This window comes from Vigna unguiculata, chromosome 11 (assembly GCF_037176805.1).
Source record: "Vigna unguiculata cultivar grain cowpea cultivar isolate G323 ecotype 2 chromosome 11, ASM3717680v1, whole genome shotgun sequence".
Taxonomy (NCBI): domain Eukaryota; kingdom Viridiplantae; phylum Streptophyta; class Magnoliopsida; order Fabales; family Fabaceae; genus Vigna; species Vigna unguiculata.
This window is the reverse complement of record NC_140802.1, coordinates 1,176,337-1,190,697: the sequence shown is the minus strand read 5'-3', so window position 1 is coordinate 1,190,697 and position 14,361 is coordinate 1,176,337. Positions and strand designations below refer to the sequence as shown.

The 14,361-nt window shown below is 35.0% G+C and overlaps 1 protein-coding gene across 1 annotated transcript; it reads right to left on the bottom strand.

Moving 5' to 3' along the window:
- Positions 1–1,303: 1,303 nt before the first annotated feature.
- On the bottom strand, positions 1,304–11,403 carry LOC114168182 (uncharacterized). Its single transcript, XM_028052921.2, has 10 exons — positions 11,127–11,403; positions 10,879–11,053; positions 10,598–10,756; positions 9,298–9,391; positions 4,042–4,112; positions 3,051–3,102; positions 2,601–2,649; positions 2,371–2,505; positions 1,763–1,882; positions 1,304–1,675 (listed from the first exon to the last, which is right to left on the bottom strand). The coding sequence occupies exons 1-10, from the start codon at positions 11,330–11,332 to the stop codon at positions 1,540–1,542; spliced, it is 1,197 nt and encodes a 398-aa protein (XP_027908722.1). The 5' UTR covers positions 11,333–11,403; the 3' UTR covers positions 1,304–1,539.
- Positions 11,404–14,361: the final 2,958 nt, after the last annotated feature.

Here is a 14,361-nt window from a genome sequence, read left to right as displayed (position 1 = left end):
GATTTCTTTACTTCTTGCACAAGTCACTCTCTCTTTCTCTCTCTCTCTCTCTCTCTCTCTCTCTCTATATATATATATATATATATATATTTCTTTAAAAGAAAAGGTTAAAAAAGAGAAAATTTTAAATAAACAAGAATTAAATGTTGTAACAAACACTATCAAACTCTATATTAGATGATATGTAAAGCCGCTACATGAAATAATGTATGGAATAAGATATCATGTTAGACACTTACATAAAATGAGTTTGAAATAATGTTATACATTAGATCCTTTCTAAGTGAACACAAAAAAAAAAAGTTAAGAATTTTATGTACCAGTAATAAAACAACAAAATAGAAAAAATGAAATTAACAAAAACAAACTAGAAAAGAAAAATATGTAGACAAAAGAAAGAAAACTAGATAATGAATTTACGATGAATTTCCTGACAATAGGTCAAATTTGGTCTTTATCATTTCCACAATCAAATTAGAGAGTAAACGTCTAATTCATTGATGGTCGTCAATTGAAGGAATACATGTTTAATGCAGAAGTCTATTGATGATGGGTTTAGAGACTTGGCCCATCCAAAAGGGTTGCGGTGATTGGAGCCGAAGGCTGGTTTATCCAAATGGTTAGCTGTGTGCATTATTGGAAGTCACGTTAAGCTTGCTTGAAATGTGTTAAGTGAAGCGATGGAGGCAGCTGACTTTATCTTTAGCGGTACGTTAGTGTAACAGCAGCTGAACCCGCTTTTGTTAGAGCTAAGAGAAAAAGAGGAGAAAGAGCAACGAGAGAAAGAAGAAAAAAAAAATGTTAAAGACTTCCAAACAAGAGGAGGATTCTCGCCTAACACCCCTTACATGGTTGAGACAGAATCTTTGAAGAGGGATTGCAATAATTTGAATTGTTGTTTCCATTTACATCATAATTATGCTTTTTCATAAGGAAAATTTACTGACTCGTATCTTCCCATTCTTTTCCCTTTTGTCCGATTCATCTATTGGTTCATCTGGGGTTTACCCCCTTTCTGTCCGAGACACAAATCCGCACCCACAATCTGAAACGAGGCATTCATCACTATCCAATGAGATATATACGTTGTCTAACATGGATGAGTATGATATTATGATGTTTATGACAACTTAAGATGAAATGGTTGAATGAGACTACGTTTTCACATTGTAATCACTTGTGTAAAAGGTGGCGCAGGACATATACTTAGAGATATACTTGATGACATATCTATATACTCTGGACGAGGAGGCACATATCAAGTTGATTTACACGCACTATCATAACTACATACATATATAGGTCATATCATATGATACTCTTTTCTATGTAAGATGAGTAATGTTGGCATAATTAATTACAAAAGTAATAATCAAAAACACATTCTGCAATCAAATAATTTGTATCTAATGACAGCCAATCAAACCAGTTTACACTACAAAAATTGATTTCCTTATGTATATAATATTTAGTTCATGTTTCATAGGTATATCAAATCTAAGCTAAAACCCAGTCAGATATACATAAACTCATGGGACCTCAAACACAAACAGCTTCCGTTTCCTGATGCACACGCCTGCTCTCAATGAATGTCATTCGAAATTTCTTAAATCTTCCATCCTTTATTGCTTCCCTTATTACACGAAAGAACATCAGGTAGTGGTGTGTATTATGGCTGCAAAATTCAGTATAGATTAATGCTTGCATATTTAAAGTATTAATTATTGTTTGATACTATAATTTGAAGTAAAGGAACTCATACATTTCTAGCAGAGTCTGTGCCAGCATTTCATGAACATTAAATAAGTGATTGATGTATGCTTTAGTATGATTCTGGCATGTATAGCAGGTGCAGTTTCCTAAAATGGGGGACATATCTTTCCTGCATGAAAACACAAGCAGAAAGATGAGTAAAAAAGGTGATTTTAAATTTATTTCATTTTTAATCAATATTTTCTTTGCTGGAATATCAGTTCTCAAAACGGTAACAGAATGGTATCATCCTAACCTGACTTGTTTTCACTAATCTTTCCAATACCCCCAGTTTGGTTAATTGAAGAGGAAAGGATGGAGAAGGAGAGCATTTGATATGGTGTGTCTGATGGGAAGGAAAAGAGATTTTTTTTTTTTTAAAAGTGTTGGTACTCACTATTATTTATATTCATTTCTTCTATATCTCTTGAACTAAACACCTCCAATGCTCATCTATTTCCACTTTAACAACTTATTTCTATCACATGTATTTCTTTCCTCTCAACTAAAACAGGGCATGAAAACTAGATTAATTAAAAACTATAACTAAATCAAGTTTCATAAAGTTCAGGCTAATAAATAGTATCAAAATCAGAAAGCAGTTAAAGTGATCCTGACCTATAAACTTTTGCTCTCAAATTTATTTTAGTCAAGTCCCTTTCAACCTGGCATCTCTGAAAATCATATTGATTTCCACCCTTGTCCAGCGAAAACGTGAGTGCAAATCCTCCAAGTGTAAGGGAATATATGTACCTATGAAACATAAGAGAAACCATCAAAATTCCATAACACAATAGATCATGAAATTAGGGATATTGAGCAAATGAAAATTGGAATAAGCTACTAACGTTGAATCAAAAAGATCAATCCCAGCATCAATTCCTTCCAAGATTTCCTCTGTAAAGTTGAAATCAGTTTTAAGCACACAATAAATTTGTATTCCAACTCAATAAATAGACCATTTTAAGAAGCATGAGTTCTATAGAGTAGCTGAACACGTGTAAATAGAACAATCATGATGGGTTCTTATCAACTTCACACTTGGTCAAAAGGATCAACATTTACAATTTCACCATCTTAATGACTGTGTTCAAGATTATGTAGCAGTTCTCAACATAATCAATTAATGATCAGCCAATTAAGTAAAATGATTGAGTCAATGAACTTTATTGATTAAAATAAGAGAAAAAAGGTAGAAGAGAAAAAGAAAAAATAACCAAATAACAAGAAACAGAAGTAAAAACATGCACTGAGCAATGCAGGAGGCTAATGAGCATTAGATATTAAACCGGGTGTACCTGGAAGCCCAAGCCCACTGATCATGCGTGGCTTTTCATCTGGCAAGACATCCTGAGAACAAGGTCAGTTTATGATCTCAAACGATATATAAATTTCACCAAGAACCAACTCTCCCCAAAGCTTAAACTATTTAATGACATGAATGAATTTGTATCTTATGATTATGTGACTCGTGTTCATCTATTATAACTTCTCTATTTCCTAATTTCCACATCTAGGAGATTTCTCAATCAAAGGAAAGTTGCATCATATTAACAATAGAAACATCCAAGAGTGTGTAGTAAAAATGAAATGGAAATGTACAGCTAACAACTACAATTCCTAAAAATGAACTCTTAAGAACTTATGGCTGCAACTAAGGCAGGATATAGTATCTGCAATTAAGGCAAGACACGTTTCAAATAGTGGAGTACTTTATCATTAACAAAAGGTATTTTGAATAAAATCATGAATAAATAATTATCATTAACAGAAGAAAGTAGAACACATCTCAGATTTCATGCACATTACTCTGCTCTGTAATCAGACTTCGTAATAACAGAGAGGCATGAGGTATCTACTTCACTCGTACACTACAATACTGATATATTGTCTTATATTAGGATAAAAAAGGGAGAATAAGTACCCACGTACTTTTCTTAGACACATAAATAGTAATATTTATGGAATATCCACAAACAGATACAAATAGTAATATGAAAATCACGTTATAATAGTATTCATTGTAATACACTTGTCAAGATTAATTAAAGTATTTTTACTTATTAAATAAAAGGTCAAATCTGTAACTGTTGTTTGTGTTGTTCTTCAATTATAATGCAAAATCCTTTAAGATAAACCTGTATTTCATATATTACAAGGTATAACCCTAATTACAATAAGAGAACAGCATAAATAGTACTTCTAGAATAGTATTTAAGTTTCCTAAATAAATCCAATTACAATGACAACTTACTGAAGTAACTAAACTACTACTGCAGTCGCACTTACTATAATGGCACTTAGAAGAGCAGGTCGCTCTTCAATCCTCTCTCCTAGACCAAATCCTCCAATCCAATAACCTACATCAGTAATTATAGATAAGCAATCATATGTATCAAAACAATAGACGCATTTGAAGAACTCACATGAATTACATAGTATGAAAGAAAAATATACAAAAATATTAACTATTTTATATTGCACCTCTGGTTATGCAAATTGTGACCATTGTGACATGGAATTATTATATGGTTCAAGTATAAAAGGGTGGTATTGGTTGATAGATATGGGGAAGCATTTGTAAGGTATACAAGTGAAACAATGGAGCCACTTGAATTTGATGGCAGAGCATCATGCAGAAACAATGGAGGAGTCACAAATTGTTGATCCATTGTTCATAATGTTTAGTGTTATGTGTCTTTAATGATTTGTATGTTTTAGAATTTCTTGCAATGTTTTATTTCAAAAAAAAGAATGTAGTATTGCTTTGTTTAATTTGTCAAAGTTTAGTGTTATCGATTTGACTAGTTATGTAATGAAAAGTCATTTCTTTTTTATCGCTTGTGTTCTATTATTTGATGGTGTAAGTTGATTTTATTTGCTTGTATTAGCGCAATTAACCGTGCAGGCTTATCGTGACGGTGACTATGTGGCCTAACGTGGGTGAATGTAATGATTTAAATAGTTTGCAAACAACAAATTTTATAGTTTTGATGTCCCTGAATACAATGGAACCATATACCAATTTGCTAATGTAGTTCCCTCTATTGCAAGTGCAGTCTCAGCTGGCTCTGCATTTGCTATTTTAGTTTCCTCTGCTGCAGGTGTAGTGTCGGCTGGCTCTGCATTTTGGATGGATTCGGCTAGCTCAAATCTAAAAAGTGGGGATTCTACTACTATAATTGGATAGGTGTTCTCCCCGCCAATGACAGCTTTGGGGTAAAAAGGCTGATTCTCAAAATAGGGGACATCCATGGTGTGGCAAAATTTCCTGGTTTGAGGTGAATAGCATTTGTACCCCTTTTAGTATGGGAAGTAGCCGAGGAAAATGCGTTTGATGGATTTCTCTTTTTCTTTCTTCTTCATTTGTCAAAGTCTTGTGTCAATTATATTATATGCAAGCGGATAATACAATGAGGTATATATTTCATGGGGATTTGGATCAATGCAAGATGAGATTGGTTGGAAAGGGATACTGTTAGGTTTTTTATTAGTAGAAACCTGATTAAGTGTCTCACTCACACACAAAGATCATTCACAATCTGCAATGTACTAAATATACCTCGTGTATTGTATAGTATTCGAAAAGAAACAACGCAACATGTACAACCTTCCAGGACAATGCTCCCGGCCTAGACAGGATTGTCATAATCCTGCCCACTCTCCTAACAGACAAAAACAAAAACATTCCCTGACACAAGCCTACCTCTCAACTATATATAGAATTTCAACACCGAAAGTCTCTACCCTTAAAACCTCCTAACCAACTCCATATTTTTTAACGAACTTCCTCCTAACATATACATTCAATACCCTATCAGATACCCACATACCAATAAAATAGATTATGACGAGACATGTGCCCTAATAGTAAAAGTGAATAAATTGAGATTGTATTCTATCCTCAATTACCCACTTTGGTTAGGACGTGCAATAGTTTGATGTTAAAAATGTATGACTTCTCTTAGTATCACTTAAGTAGGTTAGCATCCAATACATTTTGTTGTGTTCAACATGAGGAACTCCTGTATTGTTATTAGTTGAGGACCCTTCCTAATGAATGCAACTCTTCACATTGTTAAACATAATCCAAAGCTCTCTTAGATAAGTCGTTAGCTGATCCATGGGGACTTGCAGCTCAGTATTACAAGACCTGATATCTCTTATATTGTGGGAGTTGTTAGTCAATTCATACATAATTCTCACATTGATCACTAAAATGCTAAAATTTGCATTCTTAGATATATCAAAAGGGCTAAGACAAGGATTGTTGAGTAAGGACAAAGGAAATACTCAAATTATAGGATATTGTATTGGGCTAGTTGTCCCATTGACAGAAGATCCAACATGGGGATATTGTGTATTTGAAGGGATTATTGTCTCTTGGAAGAGAAAGAAACAAAATGTTATTGTCCTATCCTTTACAGATGTTAAATATAGACCCATGGCTTTGGCCATTTGTGAACTTGTGTGGATTAAATAACTCCTATAAGAGGTGGAATTTTGTGAAGGAGAGCAAATGAAGTTGATATTCCATCTTTGGTAAAAGGAGTTATTTCCCATTTGACTTGATTCACTCTGATGTTTTGAGACCTGTCTTAGAATCTATTTATAGTTAAAATGGTTCATTAGTTTTGATGATGAGACCTGTTTTATAATCTATTTATGGATAAAGTGGTTCGTTACTTTTGTTGATGATTGTATTCGTGTCATATGAAAATACATTATGGAAAGAAATTGAGGTCTCAACATTTTTTGTTAATTTTTCCTTTATGTCCAAAATCAATTTCAAAAAAATATAAAACGAATTAGTTTTGATAATGGTACTAAATATGGGTCAAAAGTTCTCCAAATTCGTTTTATAATGATATTTTTCATGAACTAGCACGTGTTAACACTCCACAACAAAACAAAGTAGCAAAAAGGAAGCATTGTCATTTTTAGAGGTAGCTAAAACCTTCCTTTTCCATATGTATATTCCATAACCTAATCCCTTTGGATGTCTACCTCGGAGTTCCTATTTAAGAAAATCATATAATTGGAAGTGAAGAGAGCTCTCCTATAGATAAAATCAAATACTAGATATTGGTAGGAAAACTTACTTATCACACATGTGATGTGACCACATATTGTTTATGCAGTTAGTGTGGTAAGTCAGTTTATGCATGATCTGAGAGAAAGACACATGTAAGCAATTGAGAAAATTCTTCAATACTTGAAGCCAGGCCTAGGAAAGGAACTATTTTTCAAGAACGAAGACACTTTGACCCTGCAAATATATATAGATGCAAACCATGAAAGTTTTGTTATTGACAAAAATTTACATATGGATATTGTTTGTTTCTTGGAGAAAGTCTAGTGAGTTGGAAAAGTTAAAAATAGGATATGTTCTAGTGCAGAAGTTGAACTTGGAGTCTTACTTAAGGTGTGTGAAGGACTTTGGATGAAGATCATACTTGATGACCTTAAAATAAAGATTGACATCCCTATGCAATATCCATAATTCAACCATGAGCATTGTGATAACTAGTCAACCATGAGCATTATCCATAATACATTCCAACATGATAGGACCAAACATATTAAAATTGATAAGCATTTCATCAAAGATAATCTTCATAGGGCCCAAGTGGTTACAACTCATACACCTACAGGATTTCACATAGCCGAAATTTTCACTAGAGTTTCCTCAAGGCAAATTTCAGGATCTTGTAGGTAAGTTTGGAATGATGTAAATAGAAAATTATTAGGACGAAAAGTATTCTTAGTATCTCCATCATAGTACTTAGGAAAAAATATCTTAAGAAAATTTCTATTCGTTTTCAACATATTTCTTTTTTAAAGTTTTTTATTATGACAAATAGAGATGGTGACAATGTAAGTGGTGTGATTCCTATCAATAAAATAATTCTTTATGATTCAAGCCATACACACACACACACACATAAGCTAACTACAACAATTCATTGATTTTTATCATTCAAATTCAAGTGACAAAAAGAAAAATAACAGGTAATTATTAAAATCAAACAACAAATTGAAAGGAAAATTTTACAACATTGTAATTGTTGTAACATTTCTATTCCACAAACTCAAATCTTGTTTAATTTCTTTTAACTGAATTTCTTTAAATTTGTAACTGTATATTGGGATTCTATTGAAGAATCAATCAAAGCCCAATTTAGCTTTGCATTCTCGGCAATGGATAGAAGAAGGCAAGGAAGGCACGTGCTCATTGGTGACTTGGAGAGCAAGTTACACAAGAAGGAAAGCATGAACAAGAAAGCTTATTCTCGACATCTAGGATAGATCTTACAAGACCATCTATTTGAAATTTGAATTTTTCCTCTCAGTTCATTTCAATTTTGAAAAATATTTTCTAGAGCATTGTCTCTTGAAATACTGATCCTCTTTCTTTTAAGTGTTATCTTGAAATTCTTTGGACTTCAAGTGGTAATTCTACACCTCACTTATCTTGAGCTAGTCCCAGGTGGCGTTTTCTCCATTTGTCATCCGCATCTTTTTTATTTCTTAGTTTGGCCATATTCGAGCACACTACCCGTTCTTAATATGTTCTATTCACGTCATTGTTTCCAATCTTATTCTTATATTGTTCTTAGTTTCATGTTATGTTCTTGTCGTGTTTGAATCTGTGAATCAAAGCTCATCCATGATTTATTTAATGTTTTAATCAAATATGAGATTCATTCCAAGGTTGCAATCTTGCAAGGAAATTGAAACTTATGAAAGCTTACAATGCATATTTGTCCTCTATCATAGCATCTCCAACCTTAGAATAGATTGCTTTATAGTCTTCCTATATCTCCTTAGCTATCTTCATAAACAGGTAAGCACAACTAACTTTTGGTTTCGTGGCATTCCACAACAATGACATTACAACCTCATCTCCCCATGTTGCAGATTTAGGATTTGAAAAATTAGGAGCATGGTCAATGAAGATGACTTTATTAAATTTATTCCCCTTCCCTTTTAGAAAGGTTTGGAAAAAATGAGACCATTATAGGTAATTTTTCCCATTGAATGACAGGCTAGGTTAGATGTTTTACAGTTTTACATTACCAAAATTGTCTTATTGGTTAAGGGATTTCTTTGCATCAGGCATCTTGGAGGTTTGAAGTATTGCAATGCAGGCCTAGAGAGAATACAGCAGAAGGAAAAGGGATTGCAGCAATGTAGGCTATGCAGATGATTAGACAAGCTCCCAAGGATTTTGTTTGGAGATCTGATATCATGTCAGAAAAATTGGTTTTGATGATTTTCATAGAAGAGCAATTGCTCGTAAAGAGAATACAAAAAAATCTAATTATGGAAAATCCTAATTTACTGGAATATAATAGGCACAATATATCCTATAATTCAGAATCATTGATTCTGTAATATAAATACAAAATCTCCTAATGATGCAATAAAATCTGTACAAGGAAGTATCCTGTGTGGGGGAATATTATCTTCAACATATTTTTAGAGATTCTAACACCAAAAGAAGTGTAAACACATTAACACCAATATATATATAAAAAAAACCTGATACATTTCGCTTGGCTACCTCCACAGCACACCGCTTCCTTTCATCCAAATTTGGGCCTCCAACAATCGCACCAAAGACTGACCCAGCTGCCTAATTTTCAGACATTAATATAATTAAACTAGTTAATTTTATTGATTACAAAATGAGATGATGATTCATAGACTTCAAAATAGTTAACCATACGGGAGGAAAAGATTTTCATTAGATGCAAACCTCACCATACAAGCCAATTTTGCAAGGTTGAGATAGATTTAAAGTCTATTCTCTAAGATTATTGTTCTAATATAAGATTTCATATCTAATAAAAATAAGAGCTAGAATTAGATTTATGATTTGTCAATAACTATACATGCCCCAGGTTTTCACATATTTGGGCATAATTATAACACTGAAATTCTTTTCTCCAAGAAAACATTGAAAATCTTAGCCTGAGTATGTCAGTCGCCAGAATAAGTCACATTCTGAAGGCTAAACGATATTACTGAAAAATTAAGGTAAAGTGAACCATTGTGCTGATAAATTGGACTGGGATTTGGTAAATAGGGATCAGTTTAAATGGTATTCTTTTATGCCTCATAGCATTGGTTTGGATTTTCTTTATAATAAATAACAACTTTCTATGTATAGGGGTGTTTAGCTTCTTTTGAAGCTTGTCTTATATTTTTTAATCATGGGTTTGGTCTAGTCCCCCCATGATTCATTATTCTTCTTTTTTCCTTTTAATAATATTTTCTCAAGTGATGACAAATGATAGATGTTCTTTGAGATGTCAGCATAACGGAGATATTAAAGTGCATAGCGATGACTAACATGAGTTTTTTACTAAAAAAAAGTGAAACAAAGTATTCAAAGTTGGAGATCAGAACTTTTACAAGGTCAGCAGCAGAATAGTGAAGTGAGAAGTCACAAAAATGCCTTTTGTAGTGTTTGAATAAAAAGTAAAGACAAATAAAAAGAAACCAAAAATTCACATTTCCTTAGAAAAACTGCGTCAGCCAAGTGGAAGCAAAGATCATTTCATGGTAAAAGTTCTAGGGTCTTTCTAGATCCCATTATATGCTGTTAATGACAAGTAAAAGAAACCCCGCCTGTGATGACAATGTTTTCACATTCATCATTCGCTATTACTTAATTTGGAACTCATTTTCGTCTTCCCAACTAATAGACTCAAATTACGACAAAACATTATTGAACCCACATTCATTATGGTTATTAAGTTTATGAGAATTCATGAACTTCAGGAAGCAATTCATATCACTGGTAGAATAAAAGAAGAAAACACAAATTGTCCTTTACCGGATTTAATGCAAGGCAATCGTCGAGCCATCGCACGGTTCTATCTACTGAGGTTTTGTTCCTTTTTTCAGACACCCAAGCAGGTACCTCATCAGCCAAAGTGGCCCATATATTTGGCCTCATGCATGAAATCATTTCAACATAATCTTTGGGTTTAACCTGGCCATGCCAATGTACGATTGGAAGATACATTAGATTCATCCTAATTTAAAATGCAAAACTACAGCAGAGAGTATAGAGCATTTTAAGGTAAGGCAGACAGCAATTGACAGTATATTTACCGATAAACGACCACAAGGAGTCTCAAAAGATGGTCCGAGTTTGGTAGCTCCCTTAGACTCAGGAAGGCATTGGATGGAATCCCTGGCTACTGCCGCAATTCCATATTGGTGCAAACTAAGCATCTGGTGAAGGCCTCCTATTTTTGATATTGTGGTTGAAGCAAGACCTTCCAAACTAGAAAATTGGACGAGAGGACAATCAGAACAATATGAACTACATTATGAAAATTGGACGCGTTAATACTTACAAGTGGAGTGGGGAAATTTGAAGGAGATGGGAATCCGGAAAAGGAAGAGAAGGGAGTAGGTCAGGGGCGATAAAATGTGGAAGCCCTTTACGAGTGGATAGGAGAAGAGCGGGCGTCTCTATGGGTTTTGGGCAGTTGCCCAACTCCAGTGCTCCTGCCCGTCCCCCACTGCAACATGCCTTCTTTACCATAAACTTCATCTGCATGTTGCAGTCGAGTCGAAGCCGCAGCGTTGTTTCTGATGCAAAATGGTACCTTTACTGGTTTCTTCACCCCGGTCTTTTCACCGGATTATAAAAAGAAAATATACTAATATGAAAATTTAATTTACAAAAATAAAATAAAGGTTAAATCAATCATTAGATATCAAGTTTGTATTTTTTTTTCAAGATTTTATTTTGAAAATTTTGTTATTAGTTTTTTTTCTTTGTAATGCATTAATAATATTAATTATGTGTAATGTGTTAGCACATTTATTATTGGGAAAGGTTAATTGGTGAGTACCGGTTAAGAATGGTTTTTTTATTTTTACATTGAAAGTTTAAATAATTAAATATATTAATTAAGATATTATAAATGTATATAAAAATTTTATAAAAATAAAAATATCTTTTTAAATTTGTAGACAATAACATACACAAGAATGACTTTGGAATTTTGAAGTCTTTACTAAAAAGAAAAAAAATCTTTGATGAGAGTCTCTCAAGGTGAAAGTTTCAAATGTCAATATGGTAAACCTTTGAAAGGTATGTCTTTAAGTTTTACAAAAATTTTAATACTTTAATTATGTTTAATTATATTTAATTTTTAACTCTGGTGGCACTTCCTTATGTTTAATTATATTTAATTTTTAACAACATTAAAATATGGTTTAATTATGCCTTTGGTCCGTATTTTGGAGTCAAAATCTCAAATTGGTACCCGAATTTTTAAAAGTCTCAAATTGGTCCCCTTTTTAGTTTAAAAGTCTCAAGTTTGCCCTTTCCGTTAAGTCTGGTTAAACGCTGTTTGTGGTTGCTTAGGTGAATTTTTCTTACTGAAACGTGTCAATTACAGGTGGAATGACGTGCAAACATTTATTTATTTAAGCCAACAGCAATGTTGGATTTGAAATCCCTAATTTTATTTTCATCTTCTCCTATCTTCTCTCATGAATCCAGCCAATTGTGGGTCTTGTGGGTCCTGTTCAAGTTCAAATCTTGGAGGAAAGCAGAAGAGTAGCGTCAATTTTTGTAGTGCAGGTGGGTGTAGAAGCGTCAATGTCACGCCCAGTTGCTATTGTGGTGATAAGGTTGTGTTGAGAACTGCGAAAAGGAAAAAGATTTTGGGGTTGTCCAAACTTCAAGGTAATGTTATTTGTAATTTCTGTATTGTTTTTGTGTAAATTTTTTGTGTTTTTTGATAAAAACAGGTGTAACCCGAAACCCGTAACCTGAAACCTGAAACCCAAAACATCAAACCCGAAACTTGAAACCCCAAATTCGAAACCCAAACCCCAAACCCGATACTCGAAATTCCAAACCCGATACCCGAAACCCAAAATCCGTAACCTGAAACACGAAACCCGAAACCCTAAACCCGAAACCCGAAACCCGAAACCCGAAACCCCAAACCCGAAACACAAAACCCACAACCCGAAACTCGAAACCCGAAACTCGAAACCCCATACCCCATACCTCAAACCCCAAACCGGACACCCGAAATTCTAAACCCTAAATCCGTAACCTGAAACCCAAAACCCCAATCCTGAAACCCTAAACCCGAAACTCGAAACCCGAAACTGAAAAACCGTACTTCGAAACCCGTAACTCGAAGCCCCAAACCCGAAACCCATAACCCGAAACTTCAAACTCCAAACCCGAAACACGAATCCCGAAACCGAAAACTTGTAACTCGAAACCCTAAACCAGAAACCTGTAACCCGAAACCTGTAACCTGTAACCCGAAACCGAACACTCGTAACCCGAAACTGGAAACATTTAACCCGAAACCCTAAACCGGAAAGCTGTAACCCGAAACCCGAAACCCCAAACATCAAACCCGAAACCCGAAACTCGAAACCCAAAACCCCAAATTCGAAACCCCAAACCCAATACCCGAAATTCCAAACACTAAACCCGAAACCCAAAACCCGTCACCTGAAACCCGAAACCCGAAACCTAAAACCTGAAACCTGAAACCCGAAATCTGAAACCCGAAACCCGAAACACAAATCCTGAAAAACAAAACTGGAAACATTTAACCCGAAACCCTAAACCGGAAAGTCGTAACCTAAAACCCCAAACTCGAAACTCGAAACCCAAAACTGGAAAACTAGGGTTTAGGGTTTCAGGTTACGGGTTTCGGGTTACGGCTTTCTGGTTTAGGGTTTCGGGTTCAATGTTTCGGGTTTCAGGATTTGTGTTTCGGGTTTCCGGTTTCGGGCTTAGAGTTTCGAGTTTCGGGTTTCGGGTTTAGGGTTTGGGGTTTCGGATTTCGGGTTACGGGTTTCAGGTTTCAGGTTATAGGTTTCCGGTGTCGGGATTCGTGTTTCGAGTTTGGGGTTTCAAGTTTCGGGTAACGAGTTTCGGGGTATGAGTTACGGGTTTCGAGTTTCAGGTTATGGGTTACGGGTTTCGGGTTACAGGTTTCGGGTTTAGGGTTTCGGGTTTCGGGTTTGAGGTTTCGGGTTTCGGGTTTAGGGTTTCCAGTTTGGGGTATTTTGTTTAGGGTTTGGGGTTTCAGATTTCGGGTTACGGGTTTCAGGTTTCGCGTTACAGGTTTCCGGTGTTGGGATTCATGTTTCGGGTTTGGGATTTGAAGTTTTGAGTTACGGGTTTCCAGTTACGGGTATCGGGTTTCGGGTTACAGATTTCGGGTTTTAGGTTTCCGGTTTCGGGTATCGGGTTTCGGGTTACAGATTTCGGGTTTTAGGTTTCTGATTTCGGGTTTGATGTTTGGGGTTTCGGGTTTAGGGTTTCAGGTTACGGGTTATGGGTTTCAGGTTTGGAGTTTGGAGTATGGGGTTCTAGTTAGGGGTTTGGGGTTTAGGGTTTGGGGTTTCGGATTTCGGGTTACGGGTTTCGGGATACAGGTTTAAGGTTTCGGGTTACAAGTTTCCGGTGTTGGGATTTATTTTTCGGGTTTGGGGTTTGAGGTTTAGGGTTACGGGTTTCGTGTTTCGGGTTACGGGTTACGGGTTTTGGGTTACATGTTTCCGGTTTAGGGTTTCAGTTTACGGGTTTCGGGTTACGGC